The sequence below is a fragment of the Rosa chinensis genome, chromosome 6, assembly GCF_002994745.2.
Source record: "Rosa chinensis cultivar Old Blush chromosome 6, RchiOBHm-V2, whole genome shotgun sequence".
Classification (NCBI taxonomy): Eukaryota; Viridiplantae; Streptophyta; class Magnoliopsida; order Rosales; family Rosaceae; genus Rosa; species Rosa chinensis.
The window spans coordinates 9,184,225-9,205,027 of record NC_037093.1 but is presented as its reverse complement, the minus strand read 5'-3'; the positions used below and the strand labels follow the sequence as shown (position 1 = coordinate 9,205,027).

Here is a 20,803-nt window from a genome sequence, read left to right as displayed (position 1 = left end):
ATGGCGACAACATGGTCGACGTTATGCTAGGGTTTTTAGTGCGGCAAGGGAGGCCGCTTAGGGTTTTTTTTTGTCCCGTTTATTTTACCTAAGTCATTTATTGGTTACCTATTCAATGAGTAAATGCTAAAATTAATTATCAGTGATCATTTCATATTAGTTTTCACTACCCCAAAGATAAAATTTTGAATATAGAATAACAAGAAAAAATATTAATAATATATTAACACTCTACAATGAAGGTTTGCTTTCATAAATTGGGTGTGGAACTGTGGATTGATAAGAAAATAAAATATGTATGCATTTTTCCCAAAACATTGGGGTTATATCTAATTTTCTCTTATAAATACCAAAGAAAAAGGAAAAAATTTAGTCCTTAAAACTTCAACGTATACGGGTATTGAGCTCTCTAGAAACAAAGAACTAGGAATTTCAGACAGCACATAATGAGTTGGTGGTGGGCAAGAGCTATAGGAGCTGCAAAGGTAAGTGATTCTCCACAAACTTATCGTTTGTTTCTTCGATACATTCATACTTTTGATATTTAATTTTTATCCATTATCAGAAAAAGTTTGATCCCGCCGATGCACCGCCCAAATACCAGGACCAGGGCGTGGCCCTGGTACTTGGGGTTACCGGACTCGTCGGAAACAGTCTCGCCGAGATTCTTCCACTGCCCGACACTCCCGGCGGGCCGTGGAAGGTCTACGGCGTGGCCCGGCGGCCCCGGCCGCAGTGGAACGCTGACCACCCGATTCAGTACATCCAGTGTGACCTCTCTGACTCTACACAGACCGAGGCAGAGCTCTCCCAGCTCACTGATGTCACTCACATTTTTATGTCACGTGGGCGAGCAAGCCAACTGAAGCTGAGAACTGTGAGGCTAATGGCAAGATGTTGAGCAATGTGTTGAATGCTGTGATCCCAAACGCGCTGAATTTGCAGCACATATGTATGCAGACGGGTCGGAAGCACTACTTAGGTTCGTTTGAGATGTTGGGGAATGTCCAACCCCATGAACCTCCATGTCACGAAGACCTGCCGAGGCTTAATGCCCCCAATTTTTACTATGTGATGGAGGATATTCTGTTTGAGGAGGTGAAGAAGAAGGAGGGGCTTACATGGTCTGTGCATAGGCCGGGACTCATATTCGGCTTCTCACCTTATAGTTTGATGAATGCGATTGGGACTTTGTGTGTTTATGCTGCGATTTGTAAGCATGAAGGGCAGCCGCTCAGGTTTCCGGGGAGTAAAGGAACTTGGGAAGGATTCTGGGACGCGTCTGATGCGGATATGGTTGCTGAACATCAGATATGGGCAGCTGTGGAGCCTTATGCCAAGAATGAAGCTTTTAATTGCATCAATGGGGATGTGTTCAAGTGGAAGCATTTGTGGGGGATTCTGGCTGAGCAGTTCGAGCTAGTGCCTGCTGGAGTTCACGAGGAGTTGAGTTTTGAGGAGATGATGAAAGATAAAGGGCCAGTGTGGGATGAAATTGTGAGAGAGCATGGTTTGGTGCCTACCAAATTGGAAGAGGTAGGGAACTGGTGGTTTCTGGACACTATGTTTCGGTGGATTGATTCAACTGCGGACAGTATGAACAAGAGCAAAGAGCATGGTTTTGTTGGCTTTAGGAACCCGAAAACTTCCTTTGTTTCTTGGATTGAAAAGATGAAGTCTTTTAGAATTGTTCCTTGATGTGGTTGTGCCCCAAGTATCTGTCCTTCATTTTTGCTGTTGCTACTGTTGTAATTGTTTGCTTGTAGTACTGTCGTAGTAATTACAGACCTTGCTGTTGAGGATTTGAATGGAATTGCTTTTGTTCTGTGTGAAACCAAGTGTCATGAAAGATTGCTGCAGCGTTTTTTGAAAGTGCATCTTATTAACCCTGACTTTCTCAAAGTCCTTACTACAATTTTCAAGAAGTTTTGCTCAGAATGAAGCAGAGCAACTACAATACTTCATTAGCTTTTTACATTATAGGCTATAAGTTTGGTGTAACAATAATTTCAAATTTTTTTAAGAGCATTCTTGGAACTTAGGAAGAAACCAAAGGGACCCTTGTTTTTGTTTTTCAGGTATGCATAATTCATTAATCAATGCCAGAGCAGAACAATCCAAATGGAGTCGTATGATGACACAAAACTTGGACAGAAAACAAAGATCTCATCTGATAAGATGTGCACCTGACGGCTGACGCCATGTGCTTCAGGAACTATATCAATCATAGCCAAACCAGTTTTCAACTCAAGTATCAGTATAAATAATTTTATACAGAGGAACTGAGGAAGTTCAAGAAATGCACCGTTGCTGTCAAATGCGGCTGTCAATTTAAAACAGGCAAAATCATCAAACCTGAAAGACCAATTCAGGCAACTTGGAAAATGCGCAAAAACCAGAAATATAGAGAAGGTAAAACAAAGTAAACGCTTCTGTAACATAACACTCATTAAAACAATCATATTTCAGATAATGCTTGTAGCGGTTTTAATCTTCCGACCAAAGAATATGTACATTTTATGCTAAGCGATCTCTACAACCGTATAGGATACACTACATCTGTATTTCCTACAGTCGCAATATCGAATTTCACATTATGCTTGCAGTTCATGTAGAACAAGTATTTGAACAAATTCAATTGTGACCTGCTCTTGTAGTATCTCTTCAACTCCTATTACCAAATTTTGGTTATGGCCGTATATGTCATAGCTTGGAAAGCAGTAGAGCTAACTGCTCATCAGATACCTTATCTTCAATGCATGCTCCCAATGCTGCAGCAAGTCTTGCAGCCAACTGATGCTTACACTGGATAAGAAAACAAAGTTAAGAGTAAGAACAACATTTTTCTTGTTTAATTTCAGCAACTATGAAGTAACAAGCAAGAGAGCATTCTTACACAAAGCTGCTCTCCTCTGTTTACAATGTCATAGAAGAATGAATAACAAGCGCAATAGTGTTCAGCAAAACAAAAGTACTCCTCCTTCCTTCGGGATTCTCCTACAACCTAACCAGAAAACACCAAATGAGATCTGAGATTCCAATCTTGTTTTCACTTCAGTAAATTGAGGGCCAACTGAGGGAAGCATTAAAACTGAAGGATTTTAGCTTTTGGCATTCTGACAAGATTGGTTAAAAAGCTATGATAACTCTATATATAAAATCCTCACTTGTACAATAGAATGTAATAATCTTGAACAAGAAACAACTAGATTTAGTGAGTCATTTGATATCAAAACTCACTTCTTTTTCCTCTTATGTGTGTATAGCTAATAATCCAATCTAGCAGTTTCACTATACCATATTAACTTATCTACAGAATTGAAATCTGCCCATCACAAATTGACCCTTAAACATCTGGTCCAAATCAACATGATTCTTTGCCCTGATTTGGTTCCAATGAGTGACCAAATTTTTCAACCAAAGTCCAAATTGACAAGTTCACCCCATCAAAATATACACTACCAAAGCAGCTGAACACCCAAATGTTTTATTTTAAATCTGATATCACCTAAATTTTACAGCAAAAGAAGTAATCTCCATCACAAATATATTAAATCCTTCAAGGGGCCAATCCAATATCCAAATGACTAAAATTAGTAGAAACCAAGTAAACCCAGAAGCTGATTTGAATAGAAGTGAAACCTGAAATATAGAACGTCCACTGGGCTCACCGAAAATCCTCTTGACACCTCTTTGATCGACTATCCTAGTCGCTCGCTCCAAGTTCTTACCAAACAAGAAATGCAACCTGAATTTACAGCAGCAAACATTCAAATTACACCCATTTGAGGAAATTTACAGCCTTCTCAAAACAAGTAATTTGATAGGGGCACTAACATGGAAAGCTGTTCATCGGTCACTGCTCCATTTCACAAAAATCAGTGTTATTGTCTTGTAACTTGCAACAGTGGCAAAAGAAAAATGAAGAGAAAAGGGTTTAAGAACAAGGGACCTGAACCAGCTGATTCAATGGCCTTCCAGACTGCCTCTGCAACCAAGCTACTTGCACTCATATTCTGATTATTCTCAATTCAAACTGGGTTTGATGATAGAGTTTGGGTTAACTCAAGAGCTAAGCAAATGTTGCAGAACCTTTATACGGACGAGTTAACTCTAGCCCGCAATTTTTGGGAAGCGAGGTCGTATTTAGTAATTTCTGTGGGTATAAAATTGGTATTTTGTCAGTTAAGTTAGCTAACCAATATGTGACGACTCACGATTTACTGACGCTAAAAAGAATAAGATAGGTAACAATAACAAAAAATAATAATAATAATAATGACTTTCATTGCATTTAATATAAATGTTAAACTATCGAGCATCGTTAATTTTGTCTCGGAAGTCTATTATATAGAACTTTAAACAAGATTTTCTAAGACTATAATCTTAAAAATGAGGACTATCTCTTGGTAAGAATCACGTGTGTGTGTGTATCCAGGTGCATGCTTGATTTAAGATACATTAGGAATCAAGAATGCACAATCAAATCCGACAACTACGACAAAATTCAATTCTTAGTGGTATACAATATTATCAAGTTATAAAATTTGTAGATGGAGACATGATTGTATACCAGTGACAAGAAAAATTACTTATAATTACTTATTGATTACTTTATCTACATCGAATTTACCACAATTTAGGTGATTTAGTAGTATTTATCTAATGGTGGATAAAGTCCAATTTCAAATCCCATTTCTCAAGATTAATAAAAAAAACAGTACAATTCGCATTGACATAACATGTCCCAATTTCATGCTAGAGTACACTATAATCCGGTTTAAGCGAGCAACAATCAGACGCACCCAAAATTTCTGTCTGCAACCTATACAGGCCTCTCATGAACACCATAATGAGCAATCAATGAAACAGTTCTGTAATATAATGTTCAGAAAACATAGTTACAAAATTGGATTCAACTTCACAAAATTAGTCATTCACCGAAGATAAACCTCTGCAGACTACTCCTGGTCTGCATTCCCAATCCCTTTGTCTACCTATGCTTTTGAATTCTGAATCTAATATATCCAAGCCAATCCAAAAAAAGTACCTAACCTTCCCCTGTGTTTTAATTATTTCAACTACTAACTACGCTAGGATATCAACAATCTAAAGTTTTCTTGAGTTCACTTAATGGTATGATGCATATCCTGTTCTACTTCCTCTGCACTAAGCGAGTAAATGTCAACAGGTGCTTGGGTGATGGAACTTAGAGCATTGTTGCCGAGTTTATGTTTTGAGGAGCTTTTGTGCTGATCAAGATAGACTACAATGACAGTAATATCATCATGAAAATGCCGCCTTATTCCCTTTTCAATTTTCTTTATGTCATCATATCTCATTTCCCTCTTCTTGGCGGCTTCATGGAGAGCAGCTCTTACCAGTCTCTTGGCAATACCCTGCACATGTTCAACGATAAAATTGAGCTCCTGTTGTATACAATAGATTGAAATATTTTCTTGGAATTCTATATTAAGTATGGGAACTTACAGCTCTAGGGTTCTTGAAGACTAGCTCTACTGCTGCCTCATCACTCAACTGTTCCCATAGGCCATCTGATGCGAATATCAAAAACATATCCTGTGGCTTAATGCTTCTAATAAGGATGGAGGGCTCTGCTGTCACCACTGGCCGCTTCATAGGAACAGGGGTAATAAACTGCTGGTACATTGGGTCTCTGTTAAACTCAGGCTTCTTTAGATAAACATCCCCAATAGATCTTGACACCTGAAAATAAAAAGAACTTTTAGGCCAACAACCTTAATCACAGTATGCAATAAAAAAAAAAGAAGACTAGATACAAGCTCAACAAATTTGCAAAGAGAGAAATAAAAGATAAACTCCCTACACATTACATGAGCTGCAGTTCTATGCTGCTGGGGTCTTCATGTACATCTAATGCATGGAATCTAACACCTCTAACTTACCTGCAAGAGATGCTGGACCAGGAGGCAGAGGATAATATTCCTGGAACACACAACTCTTTAGATATCTTAGAACACAAGGAGCAAGTTGAATAAGTTTCTCAGAACAAAAGAAGGAAACAGATAAAGCAATGAGAGAAACATCAAACTTGCATACTCAGAAGCCCAAATTTGACCATTGCACCAGGCAATGGCCCCTTAGAATGTTCACTAAGAATTTGAATATTGAACTGATGTTGCAAATTGACATGAGATACTTTAGGTGCTTTGAACTGCCACACTAGAAGCAACGTGTTATAATCATAAACCCTTACATACGTAACACAATGTCATACATTACACAAACAATGCCTACTCCTCAAGAGTACCAAATTGCATTTCACCCCAAAACAACCACAAAAAAGTATTAACAATCAAAACAGAGTTACATAAATCTTGACAAGAGCACCAATATACCTGAATTATCCCCTTTATCCTCCAAACTCCGCGAGTATACACCACAACATGTGAATCGTCAGGATGAAGTGCTTCAACTTCCCTCCTGACCTGCTCATCACTGACATTGTGATCCGTTGACAACCGTTCTGCCACCACCGTCCTCTTACTCCCGTTCACTTTCCGGCCAAGGACTGCTCTCGAATCCCCCAGATTCGCAACATACAGAACATCATTTGTTATAGCCCCGACCAAACAACATGACCCGACAGAAGCAATTGACGGCTTCATCGGCCACGATCGCTTCACCAGACGCAGAAACTCCTCCTCAGTGGCACTGAACGCCTTCCTTATCACATCCGCAGATAACCCACCTTGTTCCATGGCAAATTCTACACAAATTCAACCTAAACACTCAGGAATTTTGAACTATAAAATCAATCAAAACTAAACCCTCTTTACTACCTTAAACCCAATACCCTAAAATACAAAAATTAAACCCATTCAACGAGAACGGAACAACATACTGTGTAAAAACGGGAACAGATTATTGTTGACGAATCTAGAAGCTTCCGGTCCGCCGTGACCGTCATAAACGCCGACGTACGTGGCAGAGGGAGAGGTGAACACCTGTCCCTGATCCTCAAGGCTCGAATTTGCCTGAACAACAGCGATCGAGTAGTCACCGGAGGCGTGAGGCTTCAAGTCGGTATGCCAAAGCAACCCATCACCGCCGCCGGACCCAAGTCTCAACCCAAAACACCGCTCTAACGGCCTCGAAATCGTCCGCAGCATTATGTATCGAACTGGGTTTCTTCGTCTGAATCGAACTGGGTTTGTTTGATGTAGTCGTCGCCGTCGTCGTCGGTTGGAATTTTCGGGTTTGGGAGAAATTTAAAGGAGAGAAATAACAGAGCAAAAAAAAGTCGTGGAAGGAGAACGCGTGAAGAAGAAAAGAAAGGGAAGACTGCAGAATGTGAAACACAGCTAAAAGGAAAAAGAATCGATCTTTTTTATGCACTTCTACTCTGCCGCGTCAAGATTAAGGGTCTTCGCCCTTCTTTTCTTCTCCTCTTCTTTCGGTCCAAGAAGATTTTTTTATCTTTTTTTCTTTTTTCACCTTTTTAAATACCATTTAATCACACGCAAGTCACACGTATTAAGTAAAACACCCTATATTCCTACTCGTAACTGAAATTACAGCTCGTTCTTGTGTGGATTTTTATTAGCACAAAATCCGTGTATCAAGTCAAATGTATGAGAAAAATCGAAATATTTTTCGCTTGTAAAGTTGGTTTAACAGTGCGTTTTAGTTTACGACTTGACTTATACGGTTTAACAGTACATAATTCGCGCCTAATTGTTTTTGCTTTTTCTTATTATAACCTTTTTTTTTTTACCTATTTAGTCTTTTATTTGTAAGTAAGATTTTAAACGTTTTGAATCAATGGCCGAATAAAGTCATTTCGTATTTTGTTGCGTGGCATAAGCCTACTTTATTCCCTAACTTTTGCGGTTGTCTAACCCTATATTTCTACACCCAATATAATCCAACATTTGTCAAGTTATTGGTGACCATTCACCAAATTAAGGTTAATTTTTTAGTAAGCGTATGAGTTTACTTGAGGACTCGGAAATTTCGACCTTTATTAAAGCACACAAGAAAACAAAGATCGTTGCTGAAAAGAGAAAAAGAAAACAAGGATAGTTTGGACCAGACCCTAGCATTCACACACAGTATACAAAGAGATCGAAACAAACTGTCAACATTAAGAAAGAGCGTTATTAGGTGTGTTATTGGATTGCAGTAGGAGGAGTGAGCATGAAACATTGACCAAATGGTGTGCTTGTGCCTTTCAAGAATTCTCCAATATTCAAATTAAGGGTGCTGTGAATATCACTTTAATTCCTGAGGCTGGTTTAATATATTGGTTCAAGAAGCAGAGTGAGCGCCGGAAATTGTTCGAAAATCTTTCCTTATAGCATTGTTGTTGTTGTTGTTTTTAGATAACGAGAATAAAAAATCCTCGTTATTGTGCTTGATACTACTGAGAAGATTACCAATTATTTGTTTGGTATTTTTATTCATTGATATATAGAAAGTATATATGTTCAGCCAATTTCCTTGATCATATGGAATGAATCACGTATGTGTTGGCATTAAGCTCATTTACTAGCAATGAACTGTACTCAAAGAGGCAACGCTGGAAATGAACTGTGGATTGACGTGTTGACTCGATGACAGTGATTTATCTTAATGCAATCGAACAAACTTTAATTACCCTCAACTAATTATCAAATTGTGATAATTAAGCCCTCCCCCTGTAAAAACAAATGTCAGGTTAAAATTTAATTAACAAACTTGATGGTAGTTGCAGCAACAACAAATGATCGTTCATTGAGGACGAAGATCCTTACTAACCCGAGAGCGGCCGGGACTTGCTTGTGAGTAGCACACATTCGAAGTGAGCAATGCACAAACCAAGACACACACAACCACAAACACCAGTCAATTTGATGCGCTGCTTAGTTACAATTTCACATTACTAGAAGATATCTACTAATAAGTTTGTTGGAGTTCTATGGCCGGTTAAGCAACATTTGATTAAACAAACTTTATTAAGACAAGATTATCATCGGTCATAGGAACTTATTACATTATGATTGATGTTTACATCAGTCAAATGCAAGGCCCTTGATCTCATTCAAATACATGGTCGACCTTGATCTCCTCTATAGAAATTGCACATGTCATCACATCCTCTACCTTAGGGACAAATTTGAGTACTGAAAGTATATCAAACCACAAAATCCATGCACTTGAGCTGCTGCAGCTGCATATGTTATTGAATCTCTAACTCCATTGAAGACCACTTTGAGCATGCAGAACGATGGAAAACCCAGTTACGATCATTCCCCAATTCTGGTTCTTCACAGGGCTATCAAACACAACCGGCTCAGCAATGGGATCCTTGAGATTCCAAAACACTATTTGTGGTCGATGGATGCTACGTGTACACTATGTTTGGTTCTCCTACAAAATCACACAAATACAAAATATTAATAACAAATAATAATTATCATTTTATTGTGAGAATAAACTAAAATAACAAGAATTATAAGACTCATCTATTGGATTTGTAGACTTCCGGAGGACACATCATTCAAAAAGAGTTTAACGTTAAGGCGTGTAGTCACTACCCTTAAGAGTAGATCCACCCCTCGAAGACTAAGTCTTGGTGTATCAGGTTAACATGCCCTGCCCTCTAGGATACAACAAACTTGATCCTCATATGTGTACACTCACAATACTTGGATTGGTAGAACAGCTTTGAGACTTTCCTTTGGTGAAATAGAGAACATTGCAAGGAGACTCACATAGACATGATATAGATATAACTATGTTGGGTTTTTGCATTTATAGATGAGCTAGTCAAGGAGGGTATATATAGTAGTGTTTGAGATGAAATTAATCATGAAACAATTAAGACTTGTACCTGACACCATTCAAGCACCAATGCGACACAATATAGGACCATTTCATGGAATTAAGGAGAATAGCAGACCATTTGAGTTTTGAATATGGATTTGAACTCTTCTTTTGAACGATCCAATTGAAAATAATTGCAAGATTGAATTCAAATGATCATGTAACAGACCACTATTGCCATTAACTCATGTAACTGAAACAATCTATGGTAATCAATATATGAATATTCATTTGAATTCCAGCATGAAAGAAATGGATATGTAAAAGATGATCGAATTCAGTTGGATTGGGACACTAACAGCAAGTATTTTGAAATACTATAAAATTCCAACAATCCCCCACATATTTCAAAATATGAAATGAAGTAGCAAATGAAGATAGAAGTACCAAAGGAAAATAGAGAAAATAATGCATTTGAATCGGTGTCTTTTGGACTATGAACCAGCCATAGGATAGGCTAGCCGTGACTCACAAAAAATTGGTGAGAATTAAATTTTCTATGAACCATAATTTCTTTAGTGTGAATCATGCAATTAACCACCCACATTAAGTCCTCGGAATCAAGTTATTCTTTGCGGGTTGGTGCAAATTGACCATGGGCACTTGGATTTTCATGAGTGCTCAGAGAACTTGCCAAAGTATCATAAGAAGAGGTCCCACTTCCACACTCAAATAGGTGAATCCATCAATTGTGGACTAGAATCAAACACACCACCCTTAGTAAGGGCTATGGTATTCATTAAGAACAATTTTGTTCAACCTTCCACATTCCAGTTAAGCACGATCTACATCATAGGGGGAGACACTTCAACAAATAAATTGATAGTGCACTACAGCCCAACAAGTGATTTGTTATTACTCATATGAACCTACTTCCTGAGATCTCCATTCACATAGGTTGGGTTACCATCACTCTTGACCTTTGATATAGGCATGAGTCTCATCCCCCTCGATGTGTCAGCCATGACATTTCGGTTTAGTGGTTTTGTTAGAGTATTGGCCAAAATCAACTCTGACCTACAAGGCTTGAATAGTCTCAACAATAAGCAAACATCATTGGATATTTAGTTATCTAATCACAAAAATATAAGAGCCCATTTGTTTCTTTTATTTTCTTGACCCCCACATTTTTGAGTTTGTTTGAATTATTTAGGCTCATGGAAGTACACTGAATGTCCATTTTCTCAAAGCATAAACCGAATGCAGCAATCAATGAGATAGTTTTTCAGGGCATCAGTGTAAGGGACAATATCGAGGCGTCAACGAATGAAGAGTGCATATATTTATTTGTTTTGAGGTAACATTGACTGAAAGGCAACAAATATTTGAAAGGCAACCCAAAATCTTTAAGGCAACATACCGAGCCAATTGTCCGAGCAAATAGCAGAGTAAGCAATAATATATATATTTGCGGTAATAATATTGATGTTGTCAATAGCTAGGCAACCATGTTTGTTACTATTAAAGTATCGAGACAACCGTTATATCTAATCCATAAGATAAGGTCTGATTCATCACTCAAGATGTCAATGAGGCAACCCTTATTACTTGTAACTAAATTTTAAGGCAACACTTTTCCTAAGGCAACAACCGTAGGAACATTAATATTCGGACAAAATACTGTTTACTCCCTATACTTATAGGTAGTAGACGTTTCAGTCCCTCGCCTTTCAATTTTATCTAAAAAGTCCATAAACTCTCCAATTTCACCCAATTGGTCCTTGCTGTCAATTCTCCGTCAAAATCTCAGTTAAATTGCTAACGTGGCATTCCTTACACTCTAAAATGTCTATTATACCCTCACTTATTTTTGTCTTTTATATTTATTTATTTTTTTCTCTCTCTTTTTTTTTCTTTTTTTTTTTTTGGTTACATTTTTTTTTCTTTTTACCTATTCTTCTTCCATCTATCTCCGTCTTCTTCTTCCAAAAACAACCAACACTCTCTCCATCTCCAGACTTTCGATAAAGAAGAGAAAGATTCAAAACTCAAAAAAAAATACAAAAAGGGTAGAGAGAATAGAGGAAAGTTCAGATTATCTTTCTTCAACATGATGTGATTATGGTTTAATGTCTTGAGGAGATGAATTTCGCGGTAGAGCCTCTCAAGGTCTTTAGGGTTCCTCAAAAACTCATACAGCTTCACTTGGTTCCATGCCACTTCAATCCCTTCATACTCATCAAAAGCTCTATATCTGAAACAACCAAAAAACACAACAATGAATACAAAATTCATACTTTTACATCAAAAAGTTTCAAACTTTCGAATAAACTTGAAAAGGGTATTGAAATCATACACTGTCTTTGAAGCTCCTCTGCCTAGAATTTCATTATACTGCAAAAAGCATTGAACATAATCAAATTGGGTTCAAACATATGGAGGCAAGAACAAGACCCTAAATTCAATATCAACATAGAACGCCATAAAGGCAATGAAAACATGAGAATAGGTGCTTACTCTTCCATATCTTCCAGTAGGATCAACCTCAACAAACTCTTGGTAATCCTCATCAGAAGCATTAACACCATTCATTCCTTGTTTCTATGTGGCTAATTTCAAATTTCTATTCGTCGATCGTGTCATTCTCCCTCTCCTCCTCGTCCTCGCCCACGAGAACCAGCGACCCAACTCAGAAGAGATTTCTGCCCCGGACCCAGAACCGGAGGCCCAGGTGTCAACTATAGCTCCGGTGCTGACCGCATCGAAGCGGTAGAGGGACATGTTCAAGAAGAAGAGTGAGGGTAGTGAGAAAGAGAAGGAGCGGAAGAAGCAGAACTGTTTTCGTGGAGCAGATCTGCTGAAAATGTTGTACCCAACCCAAATTCTGGGATCCGAGAACCTAAAAAGCTGAACAGCCCGCCGTGTTCAAGGAGCAACTCGACGGGCGAGCATGTTGATAATTTTTCAGTTTTGGCCAGTACTATTGTAGTGGTTGAATTGATGGAGAGAGAGAGAGAGAGAGAGAGAGAGCTGGTGGTTTTTGGAAGAAGAAGACGGAGATAAACAGAGGAGGAGAGAGAGCTGGAAGAATTCTTCAAAGAAAAAAAGAAAAAAGAGAGAGAGCTGGTGATTTTTGGAAGAAGAAGACGGAGATAAACAGATGAGGAGAGAAAACTGGAAGAAGAATAGGTAAAAAGAAAAAGAGAAGAGAGAGAGAGAGAGAGAGAGATATATATATATATATATATATATATAAAAGAAAAATTAAGTGAGGGTATAATAGACATTTCATCGTGTAAGGAATGGCACGTCAGCAATTTAACGGACATTTTGACAGAGAATTGACAGCAATGACCAATTTGGTGAAATTAGAGAGTTTAGGGACTTTTTAGGTGAAATTGAAAGGCGAGGGACTGAAACGCTTACTTCCTATAAGTATAGGGAGTAAATAGTATTTTGTCCTTAATATTCTAAGGCATCAAAATACAAAAAGGCAACTATTAATGTGAAATTGACCAAATAAATTCTCAGTACATTGTTCACGATAACATTTTTGTTCTTTTTCTTGAAAAAATACTTTGAAGGGACATATTCCAAAGGCAACAATAAAAGAACAACTTTTTGAGTTATAACGGTAGAAAGAAATTTTAATGCATAGAAAATAATTATAGTTCAAATTATATAACAAAGAGAATTAAAAACTCTTGCTAAACCATATATAAGGTTAATAGCAATGATGCACAATAAATAGTACGAAAATAGTAAAACGATATTATATATAACTATTAATATAGAAAAGTAAAAATGCAAAATAGTTACTTTTCAAGTTACAACCACAATGCCATTGAGAAATGAAGTGAATGCAAATAATAAACCAAACCTCATATTTTGAGATTTTACTTAAAAAGCACATGTTTGAAATTATAAGGCATATGAGCTTTTGAAAAACATGCAAGCTGCAAAGAAACTAAGTTTTGCTTGCATAATGCATTAGAATGCTAACATGATCTACTAACACTTTTGTAACCACAACTTTTGTAATTTAATTATGCAAACCGATGCCTAGTAAGAAAGAGAAAGTAACAATTTATAGGAATAGTTAAGTTTAAAGCTACTAAATAAAGGACTTGGTTTCAACAATTCTAGAAGAAAGATTGTAGGAATTCCAAATGAATGCCCGGACCATATTCTATATTTCATTATATCTAATGAGACATATTCTATCAATAGATCTACTCTTTTTGAATAAATCAATAGATCTACTCTTAAGATTGTTGGAAAATTTGGTCGATGGATGCTACGTGTACACCAGATTTGGTTCTCCTACAAAATCACACAAATACAAAATATTAATAACAAATAATAATGATCAATTTATAACCACTGCAAATGGTCTAGTGGTTCTTGCCTAATTGGGTGTGCTCCCCAACATAGGTTCGAACCTTGAAGCTATCAAAGTGACCAGGCACTGTGCTACAATGCACAGTTGGAGCATTTCACATGAGCCAAAGGGGTTTATGTTTGGCCTAGAAAGCGTTTGGGTTCCCATTGACAAAGTCAAAATAATAATAATAATAATAATAATAATAATGATGATGATAATAATGATGATGATGATGATGATGATGATGATGATCATTTTATTGTGAGAATAGACTAAAATAATAAGAATTATAAGACTTATCTATTGGATTTGTATACTTCCGGATGACACAGCATTCAAAAAGAGTTTAAGTTTGAGGCGTGTAGTCACTACCCTTAAGAGTAGATCCGCCTCTCAAAGACTAAGTCTTGGTGTGTCAGGTTAAGGCGCCCTACCCTCCAGGATACAACAACTTTGATCCTCGTATGTGTACACTCACAATACTTGGATTGGTAGAACAACTTTGAGACTTTCCTTTGGTGAAATAGAGAACATAGCAAAGAGACTCACATAGACATGATATAGATATAACTATGTTGGGTTTTTGCATTTATAGATGAGCTCGTCAAGGAGGGTATATATAGAAGTGTTTGAGATGAAATTAATCATGAAACAATTAAGACTTGTACCTGACATCATTCAAGCACCAATTCACACAGACACAATATAGGACCATTTCATGCAATTAAGGAGAATAGCAAACTAGTTAAGTTTTGAATATGGGTTTGAACTCTTCTTTTGAACGGTCCAATTGAAAATAATTGCAAGATTGAATTCAAATGATCATGTAACGGACCATTATTGCCATTAACTCATGTAACTGAAACAATCTATGGCAATCAATATTGAATAATCATTTCAATTCCAGCATGAAAGAAATGTATATGTAAAAGCTGATCGAATTCAGTTGGATTGGGATGCTAGCTAACACAACAAGTATTTTGAAATACTATAAAATTCCAACAGAAATACTCTCTATTTCTGATTCTCCCAAGCGTCTTTGTAATCTTGCACCCAGTTGTTTTTGGAGGACGTGACAAAATCATTGTAGGTGAAAACAAAAATCCTTTCAGGCATCTTCGTGTTGCTGAGCTTTTCTGTGATGGCAATCTGCAAAATTTAGTTTCTTAATCTGCCTCATGAACTCTCATTTGGATGGAAGATTGTCTCCTTCAACTTTTGCAGGTTGGGAAACTCGTTGAAGGAGGCAACCCTTTCTTTCCATGGATTTAATTGCACTCAGTTCCGAAATCAATAACCCATTAAAGTTGAAAGTTTGAAACACAAGCCGTCTCCTTGACTGTCTCTGTCATGCTAGATGAAATGTCACACCCGGCAACACAATTCCTTAGCTTGCCCTAGTTTGACAACTCTTGGACGAGCCTCCTCCATTCGAGTTGTCCAGTGCTTTCATCATCACTGCCATTTTCCTTGTTCAACAAGGAATCTATTATTTGGTGGGGAGTTCAATTCCATCGCCAATTCTCAAATTCTTTAACACTTCAAATTATCTTACTTTGGTAAAAGGATGTCAATTATATTCATGTAATACTTTAACAGTACCAAGTTGCTTACATTGTCACCCTCAGGTCTACAGATCTTCCTATTTTTTGTCAAATCAATCAGGGCCTCACCGGTTTCCATTGAATTAAGACTTCTTCATCTTCTGTGATTCTATCGCTTTGTGTAGAGGAATTATTACTTGTCCCCTAGACTTCTTCATATTGAGATTTTTTTTGGCCAAGGTATGGCTCAATCTTCGATGGGAACAATTTTGCACCCAAACAAATAGCAATTTCGAATGATGGGAGTCGGTGGAGCTGCCTTTCCATTGCTACTATTGTTGGTCCCCACTTCGATTTGAGGTTAAGTAATAACTTTATTCACTATGTATCTAAACTACAACATTTGTATTACAAACGCACCCAAAAGTGAACACAATACGAGTACAAAGCATCTATTCAATTGAGCTCGCAAAAAATTCTATTGTTTTTAGGGTTTTTATTGAATTAGGCATTTGTCGTTCAATTAACATGGGGAGTGGAATGGAACTTTCTCATTTTTTTTCATATGCGAATTTGAGACAAGGTGAATTAATTGCAAAGTTTGGAAAAATACATGCTTTTAGAATATATTGAAATGTATTAGTATGTAAAAGTTGCATATATGCTTTCTAATTTAACAAGCTAGGAAAACAATTTCAAAAAAAAAAAAAAACGCAAGATAAAGTAAGGCATGTACACATGGACAACTTTGGGTGATGTGGAGCCCGAGTGGCCGTTAGGCATGAACAATTCTTAGGTTCACCCTTAGGGTGAATGTGCATATTCATCCCCGTTGTCAATTAACATATTTTTACTTAATAAATTTATAATCCAACAGTACTGTATATCTTAAATTATCCTTTAAAGATCATCTATGTAAAAAATTAATCAAATCGGAAATCATTTAATTATCTAATTGAATCAAACAAATGGATGGTTCTAACAACACGTGCTACTACTTTGATGAACCGTCCATGTATTTCATAGAAATGAATAACTAAAAGGTCTTCAATTTGATTGATTTTTTACAGAGCTAATCTTTGTATTACGTTATACAACATGAATGGTTGGATTAAATATCCTTTAAAGATCATCTATGTAAAAAATTAATCAAATTGGAAATCATTTAATTATCTAAATGAATCAAACAATGGATAGTTCTGACAACACTTACTACTACTATGATGAACTGTCCATGTATTTCATAGAAATGAATAACTAAAAGGTCTTCAATTTGATTGATTTTTTACAGAGCTAATCTTTATATTACGTTATACAACATGAATGGTTGGATTAAAAAATTATAAAGTTATTATGCATTAATCGCAAGAGATAGTTCATTAAGAATTGTTCGTTAGACATGCACACGTGAGTAACCTGCTCTGATATCATGATAAAATAATTTGGGGTTCACATCCAAAACAAATTGGCAATGGATGGAGTGACCCAAACCCTTATAAACTCATAAGCAATGTCTCATTTTCCCCATGTGGGATAGATATATTCTCAACAAGCTAGAAAAACAACTATAAGTCATGAATACAATAAAGTGTCTAGTTACTTAGCCTAGAACTATTTCAAGGAACATATCCGTTGTACATGTACGGGTTGGTGATGGTCCAATACTTTATTTGGTGGAACATCATACAATTGTAATTGTAATTGTAATCTATTCTGAAGATACAGAGTGATAACCAATTGTAATACCATAACCCGATTCATCCTTGACCGAAAAAAATTTATTAATTGAAAGATTATTTCATTGATTAAACAAAACTCGATTACATATGTGATCACATCCATCAATCCAACACAATAAGATTCTTCAACTCCTCTCTTGAAATTGCACAGTTCATCACATCTAGGGATGGCAATGGGCAGGGTAGGGTAAGTGGATTAAATACCCGACTTCATTCTCCATCTCCATACCCTCTCCAATCCCCGTAATAAGATACTGGGGATTCCCCGTCCCCGTCCCATTGGGGATTAGGTCCCCATACCCGCCCCAATCCCCATGAAGAATATTACCAATTTATTATATAAAAATTTATACAAACAATTATGTATTGTAAAATATGAAGTTAAAATTGAACATCAAAATAAAATAAATTTCTTATTTCAATTAAGGAAAATTAACATATTGATAAAGATTTTTTATTAAAAGAATCTTCTTCTTTTTTTGAAAATATTTATTAACAGAATTTAAATATTGACAAAAAGATAAAGTTTACATAATATTTATTTATAAATAATATCAAAAATATATATAATAAATAAACAAATATATATATATATGTATTTCGTATAATTCTTATTGGGTGGGTATGGGGATGGGGATCAAAATACCATCCCCGCCCCTTACCCGATTTCAGAATTCGAATACTGGGGATCCCCATCCCCATTACCCGATTTTCCCCGAATTTCTCCCCATTAGGGTACCCTACCCGATGGAGATTTTTGCCATCCCTAATCACATCCTCTACATTAGGAACATATTTCATCACGGAAAGTACATTAACACCACGATAAAAAGAATGGCTCCGACCAGCATTCGTTCTCGAATCCGTCTCTCCTCTGAAGAACAGTTTGAGCAGAAGGTTTGAAAAACCAGTCATGATCATCCCCCCATTTTGGTTCTTCACCGGGCTCCCAAATACCTCCGGCTCCCCAACCGGGTCCCTGAGATTCCAAAACACCATTTGCGGCACAGTTGAAAACCCTCTCTTTCTGTAACTAGCCCATGCTTCCCTGTATTCTTCATCCAGTTGTTTTTGGAGGCCGCGACAAAATCACTATAGGTGAAGACGAAAATCCTTTTAGGCATTTGCTCCTTACTTAGCTTCTCTGTGAGTGCAATCTGCAAAATCCGATTGTAAATAGCGCCGAAGTTAACTTTCTCAGTGCATTCCATCTGCCTCATGAACTCGCATTTGGATTGAAGATCGTCTCCTGCAACCTCATTCAGCTTGGGAAATTCATTGAAGGAGAAGATCTTTCCTTTCCATGGATTTTCACTCAACTCCGAAATCAATAACCCCATTGAGATACAAGCCGCCTCCTTGAATGTCCCTGTCATGCTCGACCTCATGTCACAGACGGTAACACAATTCCTGAGCTTGCCTTGGTTCGTTAACTCTTGCAGTAGTCCCTTCCACTCGAGCTCTGCAGCTTCATTACCACGTGGTCCACGTCCCTTTACCTTTTCCTTCTTAAATAAGGAAACCACTATTTGGTGAGGGAGCTTTTTAGAACAGTCGCCAATGCTTAAATTCCCAAACATGCCGACCATATTTTCCTTCGGTGAAAAGAACTCGATTAGCTTCATGCAATGATGAAACAGCACTATGCTGCCGCCTTCTTCTTTTGACTCCGGCCCGAATATCTTCCTGTATGTTTCCAGAGCAATCAATGCTTTTCCGGTTTCAATTGATGGCTTCTTCACCTTCTCTATGGCTTCACGTAGAGGAATTAGTACTTGGTCCCCCAAACGATTACGAACCCTGTAAGTGTAATAAGGGTCTTCAACATATTTGTACTCTATATGATTATTGCGTGGGAACATTTTCTTTGCTATGCTTTCACAGATTAGGGTTTCGTAGTCGTAAGGGGAATCAATTGAAGGACAAAACTTGGAAGCTTATCGATTTAATTGCACCTGATGCCAAGAACCTCAGATCTGATTTCAACACCTCTGCAACCAAGTCTGATATCCGATCGTGTAAGAATCGATAATCTGAGTCATTTTGGTACCTCTCAACTGCAATTCTAGCCTTTGCAATGTCATCTTTTGGTGCAATTTCTGCGGTCTTCTTTTCGTCATCATCATCGTCATCACTTTCTTCCCAAACGATTGCTCCTATAGTTTGATATCCTCCTCCTGTAGTTTGATATAATTAGCTCATCCTTCTCCAAAACCCTTTTTGAGAATTTCCAACAGATCATCGAACCAACCTAAAGCCCGAAAACCATGACATTCAGAGCTAGGGTTTTTGGGTGGTTTTTGTGGACCCACAAGAGGGATTTGTAGAACGCTTCTTTGTCAGGCTTCTCCATCATTCTAAGACAAACTATCGTCTTGAGAGTGGTGAGAGAGTCAAGCTTCCAGGCCTCTTCTTCATAGTCGGTCAGCTCCTTCGGCATTGGTGGAGCCGACAGCCAATAATATCCGAACTTGGGATTCTCTGGCGGCGGTGGCGGCGTTTCAGTGTGTGACACGGCCTTGAAAAAAAATTCAAGGAGAGGGTTTAAGGGTGGGAGTGAAGACTTGAGATCTTTACAAAGTGGGAGGTCTTCATAGGTTGAGATAGGAGTGGTGGGAGGTTTTTAGGGCTGGTGCAGCTCTGGTGGACCTACTAGGCATAATGCAGGAGCCATGATCCGGACTGTGAGAAATGTAGGTTGTTTGTGGCTTATTAATAGGATACAATTTCGTGGGCATCAAGAAATTGTTACTTTTTTTCGGTTATTTTTGGTCGAACTTGGTGCCCAAGTAGTGGAGGAGGTGATAACATAACCGAGCTTGGGTAGAGTCGGTAAATTTTTTTTTTCTTTGAAATAAATCTTTTACTTCCAATTTTAACCTGTGTGGCTTTGTTAATATTATGGAAATGTAATGGCGTCGGCATTTGATGAATTTAGTAAAGCACTGTCACATGATTAATTTATCTATTTGTTTCTTGCATCTGCTTTTCTTCCTAATAGCAAGTTATTAATCAAAGTGAGAACCCTAGCTTTAACCTCTAGCTGTGTAGGCATAAAAAATTTCTTATTCGTCGTTTCTTAAATTTTGATCATTTTTTATAAGTACGTATTCTGTTGCTGCTACTGCTGTTGCTATATCTTCAACTGTTGATAACTTGATATTTAACAAGGATTTATTTAGGTTGTGAACATGTGATTGTTGGTATAACTTCCAAGTCCCCTTAATATGATTGATACTCTTTTTTTGTCAGTCTTCTAGAGTAATGTGACTAACGTCTGTTTTATTTTATTTTATTTTTTTATGTCTTGGGAGTCAGTAACGGATTGTGTGTAATTTCTATACAAT

General features: G+C 37.3%; 4 protein-coding genes and 1 pseudogene across 6 annotated transcripts; 1 reads left to right on the top strand and 4 right to left on the bottom strand.

The window, feature by feature from the left end:
- The first annotated feature begins 354 nt into the window (after nucleotides 1–354).
- Nucleotides 355–1,834, top strand: LOC112170046 (annotated as a pseudogene).
- A 151-nt stretch (nucleotides 1,835–1,985) lies between these two features.
- On the bottom strand, nucleotides 1,986–4,193 carry LOC112170048 (zinc finger SWIM domain-containing protein 7). Of its 2 annotated transcripts, XR_005801593.1 has the most exons (6): nucleotides 3,953–4,193; nucleotides 3,838–3,859; nucleotides 3,643–3,748; nucleotides 2,897–3,004; nucleotides 2,646–2,805; nucleotides 1,986–2,323 (listed from the first exon to the last, which is right to left on the bottom strand). XR_005801593.1 is itself a non-coding variant. In XM_024307194.2 (5 exons), the coding sequence occupies exons 1-5, from the start codon at nucleotides 4,011–4,013 to the stop codon at nucleotides 2,704–2,706; spliced, it is 399 nt and encodes a 132-aa protein (XP_024162962.1). In that variant the 5' UTR covers nucleotides 4,014–4,191; the 3' UTR covers nucleotides 2,414–2,703. The 2 variants fall into 2 exon arrangements, 1 of the variants encoding a protein (XP_024162962.1); XM_024307194.2 differs by lacking the exon at nucleotides 1,986–2,323 and having other exon boundaries at nucleotides 2,414–2,805; nucleotides 3,953–4,191.
- Nucleotides 4,194–4,853: 660 nt separating this feature from the next.
- LOC112170047 (probable protein phosphatase 2C 63) lies at nucleotides 4,854–7,428 on the bottom strand. 2 transcript variants are annotated; one of them, XM_024307193.2, is made up of 4 exons: nucleotides 6,887–7,428; nucleotides 6,381–6,751; nucleotides 5,491–5,727; nucleotides 4,854–5,399 (listed from the first exon to the last, which is right to left on the bottom strand). In XM_024307193.2, exons 1-4 carry the CDS (start codon nucleotides 7,152–7,154, stop codon nucleotides 5,127–5,129), a joined length of 1,149 nt encoding a protein of 382 aa, XP_024162961.1. In that variant the 5' UTR covers nucleotides 7,155–7,428; the 3' UTR covers nucleotides 4,854–5,126. The 2 variants fall into 2 exon arrangements, with proteins under 2 accessions (XP_024162961.1, XP_040364222.1); XM_040508288.1 differs by having other exon boundaries at nucleotides 6,381–6,766; nucleotides 6,887–7,028.
- Nucleotides 7,429–10,718: 3,290 nt separating this feature from the next.
- Nucleotides 10,719–12,381, bottom strand: LOC112170777 (probable serine/threonine-protein kinase WNK9). The gene is made up of 4 exons (XM_024308079.1): nucleotides 12,307–12,381; nucleotides 12,146–12,183; nucleotides 11,987–12,043; nucleotides 10,719–10,866 (listed from the first exon to the last, which is right to left on the bottom strand). The coding sequence occupies exons 1-4, from the start codon at nucleotides 12,379–12,381 to the stop codon at nucleotides 10,719–10,721; spliced, it is 318 nt and encodes a 105-aa protein (XP_024163847.1).
- Nucleotides 12,382–18,070: 5,689 nt separating this feature from the next.
- LOC121050240 lies at nucleotides 18,071–20,122 on the bottom strand. The gene is made up of 2 exons (XM_040509741.1): nucleotides 19,708–20,122; nucleotides 18,071–19,633 (listed from the first exon to the last, which is right to left on the bottom strand). Exon 2 carries the CDS (start codon nucleotides 19,316–19,318, stop codon nucleotides 18,395–18,397), a length of 924 nt encoding a protein of 307 aa, XP_040365675.1. The 5' UTR covers nucleotides 19,319–19,633; nucleotides 19,708–20,122; the 3' UTR covers nucleotides 18,071–18,394.
- Between the last annotated feature and the right edge of the window lie 681 nt (nucleotides 20,123–20,803).

Coding starts and splice junctions, on each gene's coding strand:
- LOC112170047 (XM_024307193.2), bottom strand. CDS start 7,154: ATGCTGCGGACGATTTCGAGGCCGTTAGAGCGGTGTTTTGGGTTGAGA. Junction 6,752..6,886: donor TCTGTTCCCGTTTTTACACA/GTATGTTGTTCC, acceptor GAATTTGTGTAG/AATTTGCCATGGAACAAGGT. Junction 5,728..6,380: donor GGATAAAGGGGATAATTCAG/GTATATTGGTGC, acceptor TTTTATTTTCAG/GTGTCAAGATCTATTGGGGA.
- LOC112170048 (XM_024307194.2), bottom strand. CDS start 4,013: ATGAGTGCAAGTAGCTTGGTTGCAGAGGCAGTCTGGAAGGCCATTGAA. Junction 3,860..3,952: donor CATTGAATCAGCTGGTTCAG/GTCCCTTGTTCT, acceptor GAAATGGAGCAG/TGACCGATGAACAGCTTTCC. Junction 3,005..3,642: donor GTGGACGTTCTATATTTCAG/GTTTCACTTCTA, acceptor TTTTCTGGTTAG/GTTGTAGGAGAATCCCGAAG.
- LOC112170777 (XM_024308079.1), bottom strand. CDS start 12,381: ATGAATGGTGTTAATGCTTCTGATGAGGATTACCAAGAGTTTGTTGAG. Junction 12,184..12,306: donor CTACTGGAAGATATGGAAGA/GTAAGCACCTAT, acceptor TGCTTTTTGCAG/TATAATGAAATTCTAGGCAG. Junction 10,867..11,986: donor GCATGGAACCAAGTGAAGCT/GTATGAGTTTTT, acceptor CAAGCCTTGTAG/GTCAGAGTTGATTTTGGCCA.
- LOC121050240 (XM_040509741.1), bottom strand. CDS start 19,318: ATGTTCCCACGCAATAATCATATAGAGTACAAATATGTTGAAGACCCT.